General features: G+C 40.7%; 1 protein-coding gene across 1 annotated transcript in view; it reads left to right on the top strand.

The window, feature by feature from the left end:
• Nucleotides 1-5,283: 5,283 nt before the first annotated feature.
• The window catches only part of adamts17 (ADAM metallopeptidase with thrombospondin type 1 motif, 17), a 219,443-nt gene continuing 199,582 nt past the window's right edge, over nucleotides 5,284-25,144 (top strand). The window contains exons 1-3 of the mRNA XM_034079817.2: nucleotides 5,284-5,563; nucleotides 5,883-6,250; nucleotides 23,614-23,785. Of these exons, the coding sequence (XP_033935708.1) occupies nucleotides 5,506-5,563; nucleotides 5,883-6,250; nucleotides 23,614-23,785 (598 nt within the window). The 5' untranslated portion in view covers nucleotides 5,284-5,505. The remainder of the gene's footprint in view (nucleotides 5,564-5,882; nucleotides 6,251-23,613; nucleotides 23,786-25,144) is intronic.

The raw sequence follows: 25,144 nt of genomic DNA, 5'->3' as shown, positions 1-25,144 counted from the left end.
CTGCCCCAGCGCCAGTGGGGATCTGTCACAGCTATAGTTCGTTTGCTGTGGCTGATTGGACAGGTGGAAGTTCAGTTTTATGTTTTAAGTGTTTTTTGTATGTTTCTCCTGACATATGTTGCGTTCTACAGTTTGTTTTTGTTTATGCGATTTAGGCAACGTGTTTTCGTGTGTCTTCAAGCAGGCAGGGCTATTTACTCTAATGCTAAACAGAGATTATGGCTTACTTAAATATTGTTAGCTATAATGTAAGGGGAATTAACAACCCGATTAAAAGGAAAAAGATTCTGGGACAATTAAAGAAAATGGAATGCTCGGTAGCTCTGATTCAAGAAACTCACTTATCTGAAATAGAACATTTAAAATTAAAGAGAGAATGGGTGGATCAAATCTATAGTGCATCATGTGGGAAGAGTAAAAAACGAGGAGTAGCTATTTTAATTAACAAATCAGTATACTATAACAATGAGAAAGTCCTCCAGGATATTGAGGGTCGTTATGTTATGGTAATTGGAACAATAGCTGGCCTAAAAATAACTATCTTAAATGTGTATGCACCAAATGAAGACTGCGATTTATTTTTTAAAAAGATTGCAGCCCTAGTGGCAGATAATGGAGAGGGAATAATAATCATAGGGGGGGACTTCAATTGCACATTGAACAACAAAATGGATAGATTACCCGTAACAATAAGACCCCTGCCTAAAATGTCCAGAAATGTCTTAAACATGATGAAGGAGCTGGGATTAGTTGATATCTGGCGACACCTACACCCAAGTGACAAAGACTTCACGTTCATGTCCCATGTACATGGAAGTTATTCAAGAATAGATTACTTTTTGGTGTCGAAAAAGGATACACACCGGATAAAAGATAGTGTAATTGAACCAATAACAATCTCAGACCACAGTCCTGTCTCTATGAAAATGAATCTGGGGTTAGATAAATGGTTTAAGTACTGGAGACTTAACGTCTCACTATTGGCAGATAACCGGATAAAACAGGAAATACGTTCTGCAATATCTGAATACTTTGCCTTGAATGATAATGGTGAGGTCTCCCCCTCGGTGCTATGGGATGCTGGTAAGGCCACGATTAGGGGCAAAATGATTTCTATAGGATCTAAATTAAAGAAACAAAGACTGGCGAAACAACAAGAACTGGAAACAGAAATTAAAAGATTAGAGAGGGAACATAAGACATCTAGAAAAGAGGAAGTACTCAAAAATTTGAAGGAAGTTAGAATTAAGCTAGATGCAGAATTATCTTACAAAGCAGAGGGAGCCCTCAGGTTCATAAATAGAAAATATTACGAAATGGGAAATAAGGCTAGCAGATTATTGGCATTTCAACTTAGAAAAGCCCAGTCCAGCCGCATTATCGCCAAAATTAAACATCCTGAAACTAACCAGGCAGAAACAGATCCTAGGAAAATATCAGATGCTTTTGCAAAATATTATGCGCAACTGTATAAAAGCGAAGATCAGGAACTTAAGGAAGAAAGAATTAGTGAATTTTTAAAGCCCCTCAATATGAATAAACTGGCAACTGACGAAGCATCTAAATTAGTAGAGCCTATCAGAGAGGAGGAAATTAAGGAAACTATTACTAAACTAAAAAACAACAAATCACCGGGAGTAGATGGGTTTGCAGGTGAATATTATAGAGCCTTCATAAATGATCTTTCCCCTATATTATGTAGAGTATATAATTATGTATTAAATACAGGAGACCCCCCAAAATCGTGGTCAGAAGCTATCATCACAGTCCTGCATAAAGAGGGAAAGGACCCCATACAGTGCACTAGTTATCGCCCCATAAGTCTTCCATGCGTTGATTATAAAATACTAACTTCAATCTTAGCAACCAGAGTACAACATATTTTAAAGAAGTTGATAAAACCGGACCAGACAGGATTTATTTCAGGTCGTCAAGGGACAAATAATGTGAGGAGAGCTTTAAACCTTCAATCAATAGCGGCAAAAGATAAACAACCTTCAATGCTTCTCAGCCTAGATGCTGAGAAAGCATTTGATAGAGTGGACTGGCTATTTCTTAAACAAACATTATTGGAAATGGGTTTTGGAGAAAAATTTACTACATGGATTAGTTTGCTTTATAAGGATCCTAAATCAATAATCAGAGTAAATGGGCATTGTTCGGATTTTTTTAAAGTAGAGAGAGGGGTGAGGCAGGGCGACTCAATATCACCTCTTCTTTTCGCACTCAGTATTGAACCCTTAGCGGAGGCTATACGCCAAAATAAACAGATTCAAGGAATAGCGGACGAGGGAGGGTCAATACATAAAATATCCTTATTTGCAGATGACATTTTACTCTTTATAAAACACCCCCTATCTTCTATTCCAGCTCTTATGCAGTGCTTGTCTAAGTATGGGGCCATTTCGGGATACAAAACTAATCCAATTAAATCAGAAGCTATGATGATAACAGGGAGTTGGCCTACACAATTAAACAAGGATGTTTCTTACCGTTGGTCCAAGCAGGGGTTTAGATATCTAGGGATTATCATTACTCACCACCCAATGCATGTATTTGAGGCTAACTATAATACATTAATAAAGCAAATAAAGAATGACATGATACGGTGGGAAATTCTCCCCCTGTCGCTATTCGGAAGGGTAGAAACTGTAAGAATTAACCTACTCCCTCGATTACTCTTCCTATTTCAATCCCTTCCCGTGGGAATTCCAGCCTCCATCTTCAACATGTTAAATAGACTTATATCTAAGTTTATTTGGCAGAATAAGAGACCCAGAGTAAGACTTACAACTCTTTTTCTACCAAAAGAGAAGGGAGGCTTAAGCCTGCCAAATTTGAAATATTATTATTGGGCTGCTCAGTTAACGGCTATAGTGGCCTGGATTAGAAAGGACGAGGAAACAGGATGGGCACAGATTGAGCAGAGTGCAACTAAGGGTGTGTCGTTATCAATTTTGCCTTTTATTGATATAAAATCTGTCAAGAAAGTTAAGATTGAGAACGAATGGATAGGGCATACCCTGAAGTTGTGGACGGCAGTTAAAAAAATGTGCAGGAGCCCAGAATCAATATCAAGAGCCATGCCAATTATAGGCAATATAGAGTTTCTTCCATCTGTAAGGGATGGAGGTTTTAAAAGATGGGCCGATAAAGGTCTTATCACAATTAACCAAATGTTTGATGGAACAGATGTCAAATCCTTCTCCCAACTTCAAGAACAATATGGGCTCCCGTCAAATGATTTATATAGGTACTTCCAGATAAGACACTATATTACAAGCCACAAGGAAAGAGAAGCAATCCAAAAAAATCCAAACATTATAGAAGCATATTTTATTAGTATTGCAGAAAAAGGCTTCCCAAATAAGAAACATGTCTCTCACTTATATAAGAGGCTTATGGCAGACGACTCCCAAAACACCTGGAATGTTAGAGATAAATGGGAATTGGAACTAAACATTATAATCGAAGATGCAGTCTGGGAAAGCTTATGTGTGGGCAGCCATAAAGGAATTAATAGTCAGTTATGGAAAGAGTTTGATTGGAAGCTGAAAATCAGATTTTTTAACACTCCTTTTTTAATTTCTAAATATGTACAAGGACCATCAGTCGCATTATGTTGGAGGAAATGCGGAAAAATAGGGGATCATACACATATCTTTTGGGATTGCCCAGTAATTGAAGGATTTTGGAAATCTGTTATAAAGAGGAGATTGGAAACATCCTGGAAATGACTGTTCCTCTGGAGCCCATGTTGTTCTTGCTCGGAGCTATACCTACAGACACTTATGATTCAGACCAGAGGTACATATTACGGATACTGTTATTAATTGCCAAAAAGATTATAACTGTGAACTGGAAAAATACAAAATCTCTGACAATCATTCAGTGGAAGCACAGACTTAAACAAGTCTACACGATGGAAAGAATGACGGCGAGCCTGCAGATAAAAATGGACTCTTTTACCCAAAGATGGAACTGTGTTAAAATATATCTGGATGTATCAATGGTTGAAGAGGGTTGTTGAAACTGAACTGAACTTAAGATGAATACTAGGGGGAAAAATGCCTGTGTAACTGATCCTGCTGTGCCAAAATATCAGTCCCTATGTAAAATGCTTTCATTAATATGTATTTGATTTGATTTTATTTATTTTTATATCCCAGTTTGTATTTACTTATATTATTTACTTAATTATTTCAATTTATAATGGATTTGCTTTATTTCAATATTAACTATACTTTGCTTTGTCATGTAATCATCTGCCATTTGAATGAAAACGTCCTATGTCAGGATATGTCTTGTCTTGTTTTGTTAAGAGGAAAATAAACAGTTCAAAAAAAAAAAAAGGCTCTGAGCCACTTCTTTTCCTCACGGACAACAAAAAAAGTCCAACATTATACGATTTAAAATAAAAACAATAATCGTGGCTTGATATTGAGTAAGAACATGTTTTTATGAACCCCACAGCTTCCGGTCTTCCAAGACCCGAACGGACAAAAAGACGTGCTGCAGGCACGAAACACACTACCAATAGAAATACATTGCTTTTAAAATCGTTCTGTGTGACACGAAAAAAAAGGGGGGAATCCTGTTGGTGAACACGAATCAATAGATTACATGTCGTGACTATAACACGAAATGCCGTGAGACTGGGTTGGCTCTGCATGTGTGACCATTAAAGAGGGCTTCTTCTTCTTCTTCTTCTTCTTCTTCTTCTTCTTCTTCTTCTTCTTCTTCTTCTTCTTCTTCTTCTTCTTCTTCTTCTTCTTCTTCACATATATTCCAAGGCACTAATTGGGAGTATAATTATAATTATTGGGATAAACAGGTTTGAAATCATTTCAATGGATACTATATGACAGCAAACAAAAAATATCGCTTAAAACTGGAGAGATAAAAAAATATGCATAGATAAATAAATGTAAACTGGGTAAAATAAGATATAACAAAAATAAAATAAGTTAACAATTACATTAAATCATTTGAAATTGACAATCGGGCTCGATATATGGTTAAATTAAAAGCTAAAATCTCGCCTAGGGCAGCAGATTGTCTAGAGCCGGCCCTGCGCGCGCGCGCGCGCGCACACACACACACGCACACGCACACGCACACACACACACACACACACACACACACACACACACACACACACACACACACACACACACACACACACACACATTAAAGCTAATTCTCCGAACTTTCTTTCTTCACTTGAAACCACGTGTAGGGTTTCAACCTCAAACAGTGACGGAAAGCTTCACTGACCAATGAAAACGAAGGATATCTCGGCCTCCCTCGGCTCAGGGTCTTATGGAACCAATGGCGCAGCAGCAGAGGCGGGGCCTGTCGGAGGAGGCGTGTCCTGCAGCACAGAGACCCTCCAGCCGGGGTTACTGCAACTTCTCCAGTTTAGGGAAACTGCGCCGTCCGCTATAGTCCCCTTAACACCACCCGCCACCTCTTCTCCTTTATTCTACCCTGCTTTGCTTTACCATGCATAACAGCCTTGTTCCCCATGTGCTCCTCTCTTTTCTCTGCATCGGATTGAGTGGTAAGTACTGACTTCGAACTCTTTACGTAGGAGCTGTGAGTGTGTACGCCTATTTCTCTTAGATATAGGTCATGACTAGAGCAATCCTATTCCTCCCTCTAACAGTGTTACTAAAGAGCAGTTGTATGAAGTTGCCTCCTCCTGTCTGCTTGTTAGATCCCCACCATGGGAGTGCAGTTTCAGCAGATTGTTAGTGGAGCTGCGGCTGAACGTGGCTCAGTCACGGAGCATGAGAGCACGGTTCAGTCAGTTCACAGAGGCAGGACAGGCTGTGTATGGCCGCTGTTTGATGGAAACTAACGCCCCCCCTCTTCCACAGCCCAGACTGAGCTGGAGACGGATGAGGTGGTCCCCCGGCTGCTGTCCGGGCAGGAGGCGCACCTGTCCCCCCGACACACCGTCCGCTCCCTGCGGCGCCGCGGCCAGCGCTCCCTGCACGGCCCGGGCGGAGGACCCTCTGACCCGGATCACATCATCCTGTCACTGCCCGCTTTCGGAAGGAGCCTCTATTTAAATCTGACGCGGGACAGCGCGTTTCTCTCCCGGGACTTTGTGGTGGAGGAGCGGCTGAGCGGAGAGCAGAGCCCGGCAGTGAGCAGCCTGTCCCGGGAGCAGCTCTGCTTCTACTCCGGCTCCATCATCAACCACACCGACTCCTTGGCGTCCCTCAGCACCTGTGGAGGCCTGGTAAACTGTTCTTCTCTTTTTGGACCTGTTGATAGCTTTCATGTCATTCAGAAATCACAGCAGCTCCACATTGTAGAGAATGTACTTAATGATTACGGTTGACAGTAGCTCAACCCCCCTGAAGCCCCTTTAGCATCGGGTTAAGGCTGTGCATGTAATATGTTGGACCTGCTGACCTGCAGGGGGTCAGTCGGTTCAAAGTCACACTTTGCAGTCAAACACGGTACAAACTAACACAACTGCATTTTAAATGTGGGGATGCCAGCTTCCAAAGATACATCTGCCAGAATGAAAATTGCAGAACTGTTTCTAAAATTAATCAAAAGACCAGCGTTCAAAACATGAAGTCACTCAATGTTCACTTACTAGCTTTTATGGAGCACTGCCAGCCTCTCAGTCACACCAGTAGATGGAAGATGAGCAAACTGTCTTCCGATGAAGACAAATACAAACTAGTACGTTTATGAAAAGGTTGTCAAACTGGTTTTGTAAACATTTCAAATCGATTGCAATGCAGTGAAATAGGAAGATCCCTCCAGCACAGTGGGAGAGATCCCATGGCAGCATGTATCAGGGAGCTCAAACCTCCGCCAGGACCCTCTCTCGGCCAGTCTGCTGTTCTGTTGCACTTTTCTTTAACCTTCCTTTGGATGAAGGTTAACATTTAGTTTTTTAGTTTAGTTTATTTATTTATTTCGAGCATGTAAAACCAAAGAAAATACAAATGAAACAAAAGATGATACAGACATGATACAGTACTATACAAATGAATGCAATAACAAAACGAAATATTGAATTAATAATTGAATAGTCTGTATCATTGTCTGATATCAATAAGCAACAAAGCTTTAGTAATTACACGTCCGAAAAGGGCTCGGAAGAAGTTTACACTTATTTAATCCGACCCCTTCTCCCTTTTTACATTTTTCTTTTTTTCTTTTTACATCTTAATATATGTTAACATACAATATCAATGTATACTTTAACCTTGAATAATTTATATAATCATTCATATAATATATACAGGCAAGTTAGGAGAATGGTCTCTATATAAAATGTTATATATATATTAGGGCTGTCAGTCGATTAAAATATTTAATCGCGATTAATCGCATGATTGTCCATAGTTAATCGCGATTAATCGCAAATTAATCGCACATTTTTGATCTGTTCTAAATGTTCCTTAGAGGAATATTTTTCAAGTTTTTAATACTCTTATCAACAGATGAGTGGACAAATATGCTTTATGCTAATGTGTATTATCATTTGAACAATGACAAATATTCTCATGAATATTAAACACAACAACCTCTGAACATTACAAATATTCGCCTCAATTCAACCTGGAACCTCTCTCAACAATACAGTGTGTGTGTGTGTGTGTGTGTGTGTGTGTGTGTGTGTGTGTGTGTGTGTGTGTGTGTGTGTGTGTGTGTGTGTGTGTGTGTGTGTGTGTGTGTGTGTGTGTGTGTGTGTGTGTGTGTGTGTGTGTGTGTGTGTGTGTGTGTGTGTGCGTGTGCAACACGTTCTCACTCCCATCCCGTCACATATTGACGGACGGTCAGGGCCCCTCCCCGTCGCTATATTACGTACAGGGTACCCCTTTCCCGTCATTTTCTATGGGCAGGGCGTCCCATAGACCTTCATTGCGGACAGCGGACCCCTTGACCGTCAGGTTTCTACGGGAAGGGCGTCCCATAGACCTTCATTGCGGACAGCGGACCCCTTGCCCGTCAGGCTTCTACGGGAAGGGCGTCCCATAGACCTTCATAATGCCTATTTTAAGGTTCATTTGGCCATTAAAATGCGTTTTGATGTCATTGTATAGGAGTAATGAGTTTTTATTTCGGATTATTTGTGCAGTACATGTACATGATGTTTAGTTTGCTAGTTATGATGAAGATTACTTCATGAATGTGTACACATTCATGATTGCTAAGGTGGTTGCTATGGACGCTGCAACAGCTCCCAGACCACGTGATCAACAACAATGGCTGTCCTTCGTGTTATTCTCGGTGGAAAAATGCCTATTTTATGGTTCATTTGGCCATTAAAATGCGTTTTGATGTCATTGTATGCGAGTAATGAGTTTTTATTTCTGATTATTTGTGCAGTACATGTACATGATGTTTAGTTTGCTAGTTATGACGAAGATTACCTTACGTCTGTGAGGAAAACGTATGGGGCTCAGAGCCTCGTATTTTTAAATATTTTTTTCCTTCTAATTTGTTATTCTTTTCAAAATAACACACTGTTATTTACTCACCAATAACATACAATTATCCTTGCTTTTATTTATTGGTTTAATTCCATAATCTCGGTCTTTTTTGGCGTTCGTCAGGAACTGAATTTAAAAATAAAAATAACCGGAAACAGACGTGGGCATTTCGAGCGATTACCCAAGATTCTCAGCTACGCTGATTGGATGTTTTAGCCGCAATGCATGCTGGGATTTGTTGTTTATATTATATGAAATCCGGAAAACATTTGAAAAGACTAAAATAATACTTAATTCCGAGTGCTCTTGCTTTTCTCTTTGAAAGTCATCACATAACGGCATTGTAATACACGGTTCGGCTGCATTAAATATTACAGATCTGCCGTAGTTCTTTATTTATAGCGCCCTGATGATGAGACCTATGGAAAAACTGAAGAAATGCCGCCGAAACTGAATACTTGACGTGGATCATAAATATATCAACAATTAAAAAACTTCTCAATTTCTCTTCACACAATACGTCTCCTTGCAGTATCAACACTAATTCGGCTGACTTTTACATTTGATGTAATTCAGAGATCGGTTATATTTACACCATAACGGTGCACAGCTGATAAAAAAGGACTGTAGTTTTTAAAGATATTACTGATTTGAATTGGATTGCATTTTGAATGTAAGAATGTAAATACTGATTCTGAAATAGTATAGCAATATGCTGTAAAATTATGTGAAAGCATGAATAAAACTACACATCTTCAGATGTTGTACATAAGTGTCTGTGTGCACCTTGTGTTCACCTCCTAGTGGTTAAAGCACGTTATTGAATTATTGTTTTTATGTGTTATATTTGATTAAAAAAATATTAAGAGTATATATACTTTCATAGGGGGAAAGTAGAAGGTCTGTGATAGAAATATAGAATATAAAAAATCAAGAAGATACTATAAGTGATCTCTTCAATAAAACAGTTTAGTGCAGGATGTACAAAGATATTAATAGGAGGAGGTGCAAAACAGAAAAACGAATTAACCTTTATTTAAACATTAAATAACAGATTACGGTCTTCTTTTAAATAAGAAAAAAACGTTGGGGGTATCTATCTACAGATAAATACAAAGTACTTAACGTCTAATATATTGCTTTCCTGCAATGTTAACTATGTTGAAGCACTTATTTTAACTGATATTATACATATGGATTATACTCTTATGTATGTAGATAGAATAAGAAATGTGCAGAATATGACAGTTTAATGGTGGAGGTACACACATATTGATAGATGTCTTGTACTGCACTGTTGAGGGACCTGTGACCCACGTTTTTCATTCATTTCATAACTACACCGTAAGTTGTGTAAATGATATGTCAATACACCTTTAAAATCTTGAAAGGGATGTGCAAAATAGCCATAATATACAGTCTTTAATTAACTATTAGTAGAGAATAACGAGTAATTAATATACTTTATTACTCGTTTCCATTAATGTCAATTGCAGATACATGTTTAGTCTTCTCAAGCACAAGTATCAAATATCTCTCCTGATTGTTGGCACTTGACAATCACCTTATCTGAATTTTACTCAGGTGTAACTAAAGTCTGATTTAAGGGTTGTTTATATTTCACATCATTAATCAGAATCTGCAAAGTAACTCAAATAAATGCAGTGGAGTAAAAATACCAGGTTAACCTCTGAATTGTAGTGGAGTAGAATTACAAAGTATCAATGAGCTTTCATATGGGTATATTAATGCTATATATTGATGCTGCGCATTATGGACAGCGATTTTTATCCATTTATTAATTATATGTTTTACATTTGATAACACCAATGTGTTTAATACTGGCAACTTCTAAATTGTGGGAAAACGAAAAAGTTCAGTAGAGACGTCCCATAGAACATTTTGCGAAACACAATAGTGTAGTGTGTAGTTCTGGGGGGGCGTTCGATTCCAGTTTTGGATAGTCTGGCGTGGTTTCGTTCCATTTCACACAGCTGTTTGACGCTGTAACCTTGGCGCACTGCCACTCCAACATCCAATCCCAGACCTAGAAGAGTAATCACGGGGACTGTAGTCCTCAACGATAGCTGGGGATTCTGGGTAGTGTAGTGTCTTCGGCCATCCTAAACTCAAACATTTTGACAATCGCAATGATGCTCGAACTGTCCCTTATAGGCCTACGTCTGTTTCCGGTTATTTTTATTTTGAAATTCAGTTCCTGACGAACACCAAAAAAGACCGAGATTATGGAATTAAACCAATAAATAAAAGCAAGGATAATTGTATGTTATTGGTGAGTAAATAACAGTGTGTTATTTTGAAAAGAATAACAAATTAGAAGGAAACAAATATTTTAAAAATACGAGGCTCTGAGCCCCATGTATTTTCCTCACAGACGTAAGGTAATCTTCGTCATAACTAGCAAACTAAACATCATGTACATGTACTGCACAAATAATCCGAAATAAAAACTCATTACTCGCATAAAATGAGATCAAAACGCATTTTAATGGCCAAATGAACCTTAAAATAGGCATTATGAAGGTCCATGGGACGCCCTGCCCGTAGAAGCCTGACGGGCAAGGGGTCCGCTGTGTCCGCAATGAAGGTCCATGGGACGCCCTTCCCGTAGAAACCTGACGGTCAAGGGGTCCGCTGTCCGCAATGAAGGTCTATGGGACGCCCTGCCCGTAGAAAATGACGGGAAAGGGGTACCCTGTACGTAATATAGCGACGGGGAGGGGCCCTGACCGTCCGTCAATATGTGACGGGATGAGAGTGAGAACGTGTTGGTGGTGTGTGTGTGTGTGTGTGTGTGTGTGTGTGTGTGTGTGTGTGTGTGTGTGTGTGTGTGTGTGTGTGTGTGTGTGTGTGTGTGTGTGTGTGTGTGTGTGTGTGTGTGTGTGTGTGTGATCGTTGGAGCTATGTGCAACTCAAGGCATATGCTCGAACGGGAGCTGCCTGGACGCTGCGATCATGTTGCGCGCATTAACACTAGCTGAGTGTGCTGACTTTTCGTACAATGTCCCGCTGTCTGCTTCCTGCATCAAGTCAAGTGCTCGGCGCAGTTGTGTGGATAGAGCGCCCTTCTGTTTTCATTTAAACAGCTCCTTATATCCGTTAGCGCAGCTAGCTAGCACCAGATGCTAACAACAACAATAGCCGCGTTCACACTGCGGTACGGTAATGCACGTAAGGTCTCTCTCTCGCTCGCTCGGGCCACACACACCCTCCCGGTCCTCCCGATGGCCAGTCGGTGCCTGCCGGTGAGCGTGGAAGTGTGGTCTGCCACAAGCGGGCGGCAGGAGCGGGCTGTCAGCATCAGCTTGCAGATGGTATTTTAAACTCGATGCGCTCTGAAACTACGGGGCGGCCGAGGAAAAAAATACACATGCGTTAATCGCGTTAAAATAATTAGTGGCGTTAACGCGTTATTAACGCGTTAACTTGACAGCCCTAATATATATATATATATATATATATACGTACATACACAAATTCATAAATAGAATACAAAACAAGAATATAAACAGTTATGGTTTAGCAGTCCCTGTACCTTGTGAGAATTGTGTCTTTATACCAGTGGCGGCCGGCCCATAGGGGCGCTAGGGGCGCCGCCCCCCCTCTTCCCACATGTTTGATTGTCATTAAAAATGTAAAATAAATAAAAAAATATATTAAAAAAAAAAAAATATATATATATTTTTATTTTTAATGAACAAGGTAAATATTATATAATTGGTATCAGTAAAATGTATAATCTACAATAAAATCTCGTTTAAAATTGTTTTACGATGTCTAAAGTTACTGATAAGTCACATGTTTCCTGGCTGGCCGCAGCGTGTATCATTACCCTCTCTCGTCCGGGCGGTAGAAAGGAGCCCTCAGCCAGAGCAGCAGCAGCCAACAAGCTGACTGCTGCTATCTGTATACTATGCCGCCGAAACATAATTTCAGCCAATCAGCGTCGTCAGATCTGATGCTCAAAGGGCGCTGTGTCAGCACCCTGGCCTGTGTTTCTGTGAGTTGTTTGGACTCATATCCAAGGTGACGCTACAGTAGTGGTCGAGGATGGCTGCGTCTGCAGGTGGAGACTCCGGTGCTAGTGGATCGCCGGAGCTGTAGATTAACATGTACATGCTTATTGTAGTTGTAAGCAATGCCTGTAGCACCATGGAGCCTGTGTGGGCAATGCCTGTAGCACCATGGAGCATATGTGTGGGCTGGATCTGTATCTTACAGGAGAGGAGTGAGCGTGAGGTGGAGTTGTCGATTCTTGTTCAGTTTTCATCTTCCTCACCCTCTCAGACTTTGAGTTGTGCGCGCTGCTAAAGAGACGCGCTACCATGGAAACCAAACAGTGGTGTAGCTGTATTAAAGTCCGAGTGGAAACAGTCGTGAGTAAATCTGATTTGGGAGAGGGCAATGAAATCGGGAGTCTTCCGCGAAAATCAGGAGGGTTGGCAAGCATGACACACACACACACACACACACACACACACACACACACACACACACACACACACACACACACACACACACACACACACACACACACACACACACACACACACACACACACACACACACACACACACACACACACACACACACACACACACACACACACACACACATTGTTATTTAGTCTTAAATGGGCATTAAATCATGTGTGTGTTCCCAAAGCCCCAGTGTTCTGCACTCTGTGTGGGCCGACTGTACTGTTGCACAGTTTTGGAAGATTCATAGCTAACCACACTGAAGATTATGGATTATCTCATATTTTTAAGCCTCAATGTGCCCTCCCCCCCTCTAACATCACCAGAAGTGATCATTTAAGGGGTCATTAAAAAATGTCTTCCGGGGGAGAATCCCCCCGGACCGCCCTAGTATGGTTTGGTCCCTATTTCCATAGCCCCACTCAAAATATTTTCCACCAGCCGCCACTGGTTTATACCTCTCTTTGAATAGTTTGGACATCCCTTCAGCTCCTCACTCACATTGTTCCAGACCTTCACCCCACAAACACAAACACTTCTCTGTGCGCACCCTAACATTAGTGAATATAAATGAACCACGTAAATAATCATTCCCTTGTCTTTCATTGAACAATATCTGAATATTCAGGTAATTGAACTTTTTTTGCCTTAAACATGATTTGTGCAATTTGGTATTCAACAAGATCTGACAGTTTTAATCATTTTAGCTCTAAGAATAATTGGTTTGTATGATCCCTATCCCCGACAGTTTTAATAAGTCTTATTGCTCTTTTCTGTAGAATAAATAGGGATTGTGTTGTAGCTTTCTAATTACTGCCCCAAACCTCTGCACAGTCACTTAAATAAGGTAACACCAAAGAACAGTAAAGAATGTAGAGGGAATTTTGATCAAGAATCTGTTTTGCCTTGTTTAATATTGCAATACTTCTTGAGACTTTGGAATGAATATGTTTTATGTGTGGTAAAAAAGAAAAGTATACATTTCCCCAACTGTGAGCAATAGAGTTCCACATTATCTGAGGCCTTTGGATAATGTTCTCTGTGCAGGCAGGTTCAGGCTCAGCCCTGGACTCTGCACAAACAGGCCTGCAGTGTGCTCCTTTACTTCCTCCATATCCTCAGTGACACTTTAAAGGTCCCATGTCACGGCCATTTCTACTGGTCATAATTCCATTGTTGAGGTCTACTAGAATACATATTGTGCAATGTTCCAAACTCACATTGGTGTCTCAAACAGCATCTCTGTATAGTCTGTGCATCTCTGTCCTACACGGCTTGTTGGAGCTCCTGCCCCCCAGTGTGAGCTCAGTGAAACCTAGCCCGAACACACACACACACACACACACACACACACACACACACACACACACACACACACACACACACACACACACACACACACACACACACACACACACACACACACACACACACACACACACACACACACACACACACACACACACACACACACACACACACACACACACACACCTGCAGCCTCGCCGTGTCCCGCCGTCTCAGGGAGGACAAATCAGCGGAGCTGCAGCTGAGAAAAGATTGAGTGTGTGTGAGGAATTGGTGTGGATTGGTCCATTTGAACCAATCCACGGACTTAACCTAACGGCTCTGCAGATGTAACTTAACGGCTCCACGGATTGGTGGACCAATGGGTCCATTTGGGTATTGGCACGTCACTGTACCCAGGAAGAAAAAGAGAAATCCCCATCGAGGCGTTCTGGGGCAGCAGACAGGTCTTCTCTGTGTCAGAGCTTTACTCGCTACAGGGTGCACTTTGAGGGTTGTGACTCTGCAGACCGGTCACATGCAGAACAACCTTCATAACAACAAGGGGATGGGTCATAACCGGAAAAGCATGACATGGGACCTTGAAGCATTCAGCTGCCTACAATGAATGAGCAGATCATTGTCCAGCTGCTTACAAGACACGTGGAGGGTTATATGGCAGCTGCAGCGTACAGTATGAACGCAGGGCTGCACAATTCCTGGGATATTCCATTTGGAAACTAATGGGAATTAAGTGGAAATAGTGGGAATTAAGTGGAAATAGTGGGAATTAAGTGGAAATAATGGGAATTAAGTGGGAATTAAGTGGAAATAATGGGAATTAAGTGGAAATAGTGGGAATTAAGTGGAAATAATGGGAATTAAGTGGAAATAATGGGAATTAAGTGGAAATAATGGGAATTAAGTGGAAATAATGGGAATTAAGTGGAAATAATGGGAGTAAATAGAAATATAGGCGTTATTTACTGAGGTTGTAAATACGAACCTGTTAGATAAATGCACGTTGTGTTCAGCCGGATAATATCCACATGTCTACCCTACTTTTATTATTTTCGAATCATAAATCTAATCGATAGATTTATGATGGATAGATTTATGATTAGCATAAGTTCGTTCATGATGGCTCACTTCAGTGATAGTGATATCGTTGCGAAATTATTAACCGAGTCATTTTCAAGATTGCGTTCCAATGATAAACTGGAGTGGCAAAGGATCAGCTGAATGACCCGCAAGTGCTTCATCCAGAAGGACAGGAGGATGGACTTTGTGTTTCAGTGATTTATCATCAAAGGTAGCCCAAGTCATTTTCAATGCGGGCCGTCGTGCCGACTTCATTCATGTGTAATTGTTACTTGGCTGTGGGTGCCCTGTCATGATAGGTGTTTAGATACATGGTGTTGTTTTGTGGTAGACTGAGGGTCGCTGTCATTGATGCGTTTTGCACCCCGGGCCGCTGTTTTGATATTCCGCTGAAGTATACGCCGTGACGTAATAACTCTTCTTTTTTTTCGAGGGAAGGGGGGTCAGAGGGCCTAGGTATAAAAGTCACGGCTCGCCACTGGACAGCACTGATCAGGTCATTCTGAATCCTTGAAGACGTGCGGGTAAAGACTGTTGCTGTGGCGAGGTGTGTCAGCAGGTCGCTGTCACATTCTGCCACTAAATCCAGCAACTCTATGTAACTCCCCTTGTTTGATGAAGTTACTCTCATCGTGACCTGGGAACGGCAACTCCTGCTTGCCCAAGTGCACCACACAATGTACGAGGCGTTTCAAAGGTCCTCGGTTCCTCTTCACCTTTTCATTATGAGCGATGACACCCCGGCGTTGTTGCTCATCCAGCTGGAGCTCTATCCTGGTGTCCCCAAATGTTTTAAGGTGAGTAGTAGCTCTGAGGTGACCTGAAGCATTCTGATGGCGATGTGCTGCTTTGGATAAACGTCCTAAATCAGAATATCCATCTCTGGCCCATGACCCACTGTCCGTGCCAAGAAGCAAGCAATCCCAGCAGTACAGCGTTTGTTCCCTGGTTGATCCGGTCATCCAGTTGTATCTGGCGTAGTTGCCAATATTAAAATGCCTCTCGAACCGTTTGGTTTTTAACTGAATTAAGCTGTGGTGTTGCTCGCCCTTTGGTAAATAACTCCAATGTATCAGTGTAACTCATTCTTGAAAATGACTCGGTTAGTAGTTTCGCAACGATGTCATCACTATCACTGACATGAGCCATCGTGAATTAACGTATGCTAATTAGCTACTTCCGCCTAGCTTGACCCGTTGTTATAAGGCATGCATAAACTTGGCAACGCAGCGGGCGGAACTTGTCATAAAGTATGCGATAATAAAGCCCACCCATTTAGAGGGAAGATATGATTGGTCAATTGTACTGTCACTTGACATTACTCTCTCGTTGTTTTACTATAGCGGGCCCTCTGCTGACCAATCAGCTCCTGTCTTGTGACTCGCAGAGACGAGCTTCTTTCATGTAACCCTTCACATTCCAACAGAAACTGAATAGGCAGATTCAAAGGATTTATTTCTTTGGAAATGTTATTTTAAATACAATTAAATTAAGTTTTTTTGGTAAAACTAATGAAAAATATAACAAACATAATATTAAATATATAATATACAAACATTTTTTTAAATGTTTTTAAATATTATTTTTTAGAATATCTTAGGCCTAACAGAGGGCCTAGAGGGCCCTGACAGCTCGCCACTGGTTAATCATTGTAACGATTAATCTTGTTCTTTAAAAGTTACTTAATACTGCAAAAAGCAGGAATTGCGAAAAGCAGAAAACAGTGAATGTTAAGCATGTTTGCTAACTCGACTGAATGGTTTATCAGATTTGTAGATGATTAATGTTTAGCCAGTTGACTAACGGATCATTGCTTTCAGTCCTACAGGTAACTATAGACAGGGGTGCACATAACTTTTTTAGTGAGGAGAGGAGAGGAGGAGCAGGGAGACATGTGAAGATCACGTGACATAGACGCCAGCCATTGGAATGCATGGTGAAAAAAAACGTAGGGATCTTACAATTTCAGAGGCGTTTTTGTAGAAATACTACGTCCTACGTTGTGGACCAACGTAGTTATTACAAGTTTTTTTGTGAGACTGGGTTGGTCTTCCTCACTCTCCTCCTCAGTGTCTCCTTCACTGTCCTCTATTTACACTTCTTGCATGCTAGATGATGAAGATGATGAAGATGCACCTCCCCGTCTCTTTTTAAACCTCCGATTTGCTTTCTCCAAAACTTGTTGCCAAAACTGTCCTTGCATTTCCTGAGGCCAAGTTGAAGGATCAAATACTAAGAAATTATCACATATCTGATTTCAGATGTGGGAAGTTACACTTATTCAAGTACTCTACTTAAGTACAATCTTGAGATACTTGTAGTTGACTTGAGTATTTCTATTTGATGCTACTTTGTACTTCTACTCCTCTACAGTTCAGGGGTAAATGATGTACTTTTACTCCACTACATGTATTTAATGCCTTTAGTTACTTTACAGATGTGGATGAATGATGTGAAATATAATCAAGTCTTAAATCAGACTTGAGTTCCACCTGGAGTAAATTCACAAGCTACCCTGCAGTCTACAAAGTCATTCAAACGAATTTTATAACACTTTTATGATCAATAATTATAAAACACATCATATAAATGATTATGAAATGGACCAATCTGCACAATGACTACTTTTACTTTTGGTACATTAACTATATTTTGATAATACTTTTCTACTTTTACTTGAGTAACATTTTGAATGCAGGATATTTACTGTAAAAGAGTATTCCTACACAAGATCTGAGTACTTCTTCCACCTCGGTCTGATTTCAAACTCTTCCATTAACAGCTCGAGTAAGTTTGCAACTGTGTGTTTTACTCCACTTTGTTGTAAATCAAACTGCAGCAGCTTGACTACAGAGCGTGAACGTTGTGATCAGCTGATTTTGCGCAGTTCTCCAGTGTGTGCGCGTGCACAGAATGTGCACAGGGGAGTCTCCCAGTTGACGTAGTTTTGGTAAATTCTGTTGTTCATACCGACGTTACTGTCTGTCTGTGCACACGGCGACCAACTCTGTCGTCCGGTGATCTAAGTCTCTGCCTCCTGTAAGCTTCACAGGTCCGTCGGCTATGGCCTGCGCGGCTCGGCCAGCACCCAGTTCAGTCAGTCCAAGAAAGTCTGAAGATCTTTTGCAGGGAGCAAAGCGCCAAAGTGGCTGCTTAATGTCTTTGGTTTTTTGGACATGTCTAATAGTTTACTCCACTGAAACACGTGTAGACAAAATAAGTGTTTTGTTTTCATGACCTATCAGGTACGCAAAGGCGCGTAGTGACACAAGTGACGTTACGCATTTCAGATTTTTGCCACGCATGCGTACCTGCGTACCAGTTATGCGCACCCCTGACTATAGAGTACTACAGAGCACTGACTGACTCTAAAACTTCTAAACCATGGTAAATACAGAAAATAAACATTTGTGTTCAAACTCTAAAAAAATCGATATTGTTATTCATTTAAAATATTCAGTCAGGCTTAATCTGGACGATACTGGTTGTGTCATTCTTAAATGCTAAATTAAGAGTGAACAGGCGGGAGCCAAGCACTCTGCCCTGATGGACGCCGGTGTTCAGAAATCTGACCATCAGTCTGAACGGAGGAAATCAATCATCCAGAGTCTGCTACATATTTCAGTTTTATTGGGGAGATTGTGTTCAATGCTTTTCTGAAATCAACAAAAAGCTATATAATGCAGGTGTTTTCAGGTGTGAAGGATGTGAGGAGGGAAGTAATCACATCCTAAAGGAATTTGCAACAAAAGAGCAACTAATGAAATAAATGCCATGGCAACATCTTTGACGGACAAGGACAGTATAAATCAGCAAATGGCCCAACCCACAAGGAATGGATCCTCCAAAGAAAAATGGCATCAGTCACTTTTTAAATGGATTAATGACTTATGTTTACATTACATTGCATTTAGCTGACGCTTTTATCCAAAGCGACTTACAATAAGTGCATTCGACCAGGAAGACACAACCTTGAGGAAAACAGAATCATAAGTACATCAGGTTTCATAGAGCCAAACATTTCAAGTGCTACTCAACTGGCTTTGGATAAGCCAGTCCTTTATTAGTATATAAGTGCTTTGTTAGTATATAAGTGCTTAGTTAGTATATGAGTGCTTTATTAGTATATAAGTGCTTTGTTAGTATATAAGTGCTTAGTTAGTATATAAGTGCTTTGTTAGTATATAAGTGCTTAGTTAGTATATGAGTGCTTTGTTAGTATATAAGTGCTTAGTTAGTATATAAGTGCTTTGTTAGTATATAAGTGCTTAGTTAGTATATGAGTGCTTTATTAGTATATAAGTGCTTTGTTAGTATATAAGTGCTTAGTTAGTATATGAGTGCTTTATTAGTATATAAGTGCTTTGTTAGTATATAAGTGCTTAGTTAGTATATAAGTGCTTTGTTAGTATATAAGTGCTTAGTTAGTATATGAGTGCTTTGTTAGTATATAAGTGCTTAGTTAGTATATAAGTGCTTTGTTAGTATATAAGTGCTTTGTTAGTATATGAGTGCTTTGTTAGTATATGAGTGCTTTGTTAGTATATGAGTGCTTTGTTAGTATATAAGTGCTTTGTTAGTATATAAGTGCTTAGTTAGTATATGAGTGCTTTATTAGTATATAAGTGCTTTGTTAGTATATAAGTGCTTTATTAGTATATAAGTGCTTTGTTAGTATATAAGTGCTTTATTAGTATATAAGTGCTTTGTTAGTATATAAGTGCTTTGTTAGTATATAAGTGCTTTATTAGTATATAAGTGCTTTGTTAGTATATACGTGCTTTGTTAGTATATAAGTGCTTTGTTAGTATATAAGTGCTTTGTTAGTATATAAGTGCTTTGTTAGTATATAAGTGCTTTATTAGTATATAAGTGCTTTGTTAGTATATACGTGCTTAGTTAGTCATTGTATCGCACGAAGTGGAGTCGAAAGAGATGAGTTTTCAGTCTGCGCCGGAAGATGTGTAAGCTTTATTCAATTGATAACAAACTACAGTGGGCATGTGAGTTTAGGCTATTGTCTGTCAGGAGGAAAACAGTTTTGGAGCCAAATCTTCAGAATCAGAATACCTTTATTCGTCCCACAGAGGGGACATTTGCATACAATCTTAACCAATCTATGGGTTTGAAAAGCACTGATAAATATGTGGTCCCACTGAGAGTGGAATCAGATCAGGAAATGGCCAATATGGGTCAAAGAAAAGTCAGGGAGAAACTCCTACGACAAGGACAGATTAACACAAGCACGGGAGAACTGATTGCCTGTCAAATGACAACATGTTACAGTTGTCACATTTAGAAGTTGTATCTTCCAGAGGTTTTGTTTTGAAGTCTTTTGTGCCAAGTCCTCATCAAATTTCAAGACATCTGTGAGTTGAAATATTTCCGTTTATTTACAGCAGAGAAACACAGGATGTCCCTAAACATAATAATAGTCATACTGATAATGATAAACAGAAAGTATGTTAGAGAGCATTATTTCTCTATTCAGTTTCTCACAGTACTGCAATAACTTCCATCACTAAATGGATTTATGAGATGAAATGAAACTTCTGCAGCTCAGAAAGGAGGGCTTTCAGAACACCTCACATCCTCCCACAGCTGTCTCCATGGTTATGATATGCTTCCCTCCCCAGCTAATGCCTATGAATAGTGTCATGTCGCTGTGTTTGTGGAGCTGCAGAAATACTTTAATGCATCCTCCAGTCCACGTTCTGCTGGCTAACAGCATTTGTTATCCGGGGGCTCAGCCAGGAGTGGAATGTGTGTGAAGCGTTGGAGCAGAGGAGCTGCTGCTGCTGTGTTTTATAGCATACCTCTGTGCTGCAGTCAGAGCAGGCATCAGTCTGCTCTCTGCCGCTGTGCAGACCTCACAAAGTGTGCAGAACAGCATTACTACAGTTTGCACTCTGACATGAGAGCTGATTTGATTTATAGATTTATAGAGTGTCACACTTTGCTCTCGCAAGAGTTTCTCAGAAGCAGCAGAGAGTTTCTTGACCACTTAGAGCAGGGGTGTCAAACTCAATTTCATCGCGGGCCACATTAGCATTATGGTTGCACTCGAAGGGCCGGTTGTAACTTTAAGACGATATAAATATATAAAATAATGTATTATATTACATTACTGCCTCTGCATTGGATTATTATCGGATAGGGTAATAACTTCATAATTAACTACGTCTGAATTCAGAAGTCTAGGGCAAATAATTGCAAGTCTCTTCAGTGTGCATGTCACAAAATGAGATGCATTGTGGGAAAGATTGTTTATTGGCAATGTGGTTCTGTAAAACGGCATGTAACCGTATAATAAACATATTATATTCTTTGCAAGCTCTTGCGGGCCACATAAAATGAAGTCACGGGCCGGATTTGGCCCCCGGGCCTTGAGTTTGACACCCCTGACTTAGAGGATGGAGCTGGAGTGTCATGTCGGGCTGACTGCCCAGCACATTTTATTCAATTCCACATGTTCCATATAAAATGTGTAACAGCCAGATCTGGCAAATAGAGGACATGTAGCTGCATGCTGTTTAGCCTTCCCTGGCAACATGACACACTGATAATATACTATGCACAATTTGAATGATATAAGTTATTCTGATATGATAAACAGTTTATTTGCATAAATGCAATCCACCGTTACACCGCTGCCTTTTATAAAAGTAACATAAATACATTACACATGTTATTGTTAAGGAGGGCCTATTATGGTTTTATGGTGTTCCCTCTCCTGTACTGTGCTGCAGGGTTTCCGTTAGCCGGTAATTACCGGTTTTTAGCTGGTAACATTTATTAAAAACCGGTAAATTCAAAACCTGCCGGTCAAAATGTCTGGTAATAATTAGGGAGGCTCCGATCGATCGGCCGCCGGTCATTATCGGCCGATATTCACTCTTAATAGTTTGATCGGTGCTCTCTATAAAGGCCGATCAGGAGAGCTGGGTCTGATCGATATGGACATGAACGCGAGTGAAGTATAACCGGAGCGAGAGAGAGATCAGATCAGCTGCTGAGTCGAGATGGGTCTGGCTGCAGACCGCAGCAAGGAGGCGTTTCCTATAGGGGCGTTTCCTATAGGGGCGTTTCCTATAGGGGCGTTTCCTAACTTTTTTTATCCAATAGCAACTTAAGGGATTCCAGCTGCTTTTATAAATCCTGCAGAAGAAGTCATTGTTCTAGTGATGGGAATTCCGGCTCTTCTTGCTGAGCCGGATCATTTGGCTCACCAAGAAGAGCCGGCTCTTTCTGCTCCCAAAGGGCTCTTCAGTTTACCACATATTATACCTTTTAATTAAATCAAATCAGAACATGCTGTAGATTAACTAAATGAATGCCGTGAATAAACCGAAATACATGTGTTGAAGCGGTTCGCTGCTGATTACTACGCACATCCAGCCCCCCGCGCGGGCCGAATATTCGCTGCTGATTACTACCGAATATCCGGAGCCCGAAAAATGGTATTCGGGACAGCCCTAACACACACACACACACACACACACACACACACACACACACACACACACACACACACACACACACACACACACACACACACACACACACACACACACACACACACACACACACACACACACACACACACACACACACACACACACACACACACACACACACACACACACACACACACACACACGGTGTGCCTTGTATGCTGTTGTTCATCTTCAGGTATGTCGTACTTTGCATTGTACCGTTGTGACATTAGTCTTTATCTCTGGATTCACCATCAGACAACGTGAGGAGAACTGTCACTCTGTTAGAGAGCTTGAGTCTTTAGGGGCGGAGGAGTGGACTTGTCTAGAAGACCACTGCAGTCCCACTTGTAGGGACACTCATTCTGACAGCGTCCTGCAGATGTTGTGCTAGTACTAGTAAATAAAAGACGTTTCTTTCAAAGCTTATGAACATATTATTATAATATTATTATAATATTATTATAATATTTTCTGCAGTGCAAAATGGTTTATTATATAGAGTAGAATGAGCATTTGGTAATGGTTGTAAACCATAAAAATGTATAGGGATGGAATGCTTTTATAAACTGGCTGTCAACAGAATCAATATTGTGTTAAATTAATAAGTGATCATTAGGGAAAAAGAGATACAGCAAAACAATGCTGTTGGTTGCATTATATTTAAACACGCTCCATTCACCACACAAGCTGTTAAACTGCTACTTTTCTCAGCTGTAGAACAGTCTCCTAATGGGAATCACACTTTGATGTCTCGTACAGACTGGGTTCATCCACATCGGAGAGGAGCGCCTTTTCATCGAGCCACTGGGTGAACATCGCCCCTCACAGTCCTTCTCCGGACTGAAGCACCAGCTGCAGAGACACCGACGCTCTGCCCCCCCCGGCTCTGCCCTGCACGCTGACCCGCCACACTTCTGTGGGACTGCACAAGGTGAGCGTGACAGAGAGCCACACTGGAGAGCACCCCCCTACATATCATAACTTAGAAACACATATTTTAGAGATGGAATAAACAGGAAACATAGTAGGCCTGCTCGATTATGGCAAAAATCATAATCACAATTATTTTGGTCAATATTGATATCACGATTATTTAATTATTATTAATTGATTATTTAATTCATTGACTTTTAAAACATCCATTTATTGAACTTTAAAAGAAATAATAATAATAATTTGAACAGTATCTTTAACAGTTGATTACCCTGAACTTTAAGTATAATTCAACTGCAAAGTAATTCCCCACGGCATTTGTCATATCGGGCATGCAGTGCAGATCTGGTGAAATGATGCAGAGATGGCATCGCTTGTCCATAGTGTTAACTAGTTGTCCATAGTGCTAACTAGTTGTTGTCCATAGTGCTAACCAGTTACTAACCGTGCTAACTGGGCACATGTCTTTAGCTATGTAGAATGTGATGGCATCTGTTATATCTTTGTGTCTTTGCGAGCTGGTTGAGTCGGCCGTTGCACTGTAAAGCGCGTCCTTAATTGATGACTGTGATGAGGTGGATGAAGTCGAGGGGGCACGCTCGTGAACTGTCAACGGGGGGGCGGGGGAGCCTTGCTGCGGGGAAACTGTGGACCTCTGTCGCCTGTCAGCGCAACTGAAATGATGACGTTTATAAAAAGCGGGCCGAGCCGGCCCTCTGTGATTCTCCAGAACACAACGATGGCCAGTCCGCCCCTGCTGCACTTCTTTTTGTTCCACGTCGGACTCCTTAAACCCAAAGTATTTCCAAACAGCGGAATTCGTTTTACCTTTCGTGTTCACAAGTTGCTCTTGTTCTGCCATCTTCGCTCTCGCTGAACTCACACAACTATTGTCACTCACAACCTGGTTGAGAGGGCTTTTAGGGAGGGGCGAAAGCGCACGCAGCAAAATAATTGTTTTATATCGATTACGTTGTTTTCGTAATTGTTGCAAGCCAAAATCGTAATCGAGATTAAAATACTATTAATTGCACTATGTACTGAAACATAGTGCACTTGCTCATGTGAAGTCCATTTTCTGTTCAGATATGCAATCGCCTCAAATCCTTATATGTTTTCACAGCTCAGTATGGGCATTTATGTATAAAGAGAACTGGATACAGCGTTGGAGGAGGGACCCCGTTCATTCCTATGAAAGTTGTTCAGTGGCGTGAGAAGCCAAAATTGCCTGACTCTTGTGTACAAAAATACTCCTATCTAGGCCCATAGAGCATGAACAGGTTGCGATTTTCTTGACTGACACTGAAGTTGTAGCACCTTTGTTTGGCTAGGCCTGTCGCGATAATCAATTCATTGA

This window comes from Pseudochaenichthys georgianus, chromosome 3, assembly GCF_902827115.2.
Source record: "Pseudochaenichthys georgianus chromosome 3, fPseGeo1.2, whole genome shotgun sequence".
NCBI lineage: Eukaryota > Metazoa > Chordata > Actinopteri > Perciformes > Channichthyidae > Pseudochaenichthys > Pseudochaenichthys georgianus.
This window is presented reverse-complemented; position numbering and strand designations above follow the sequence as displayed.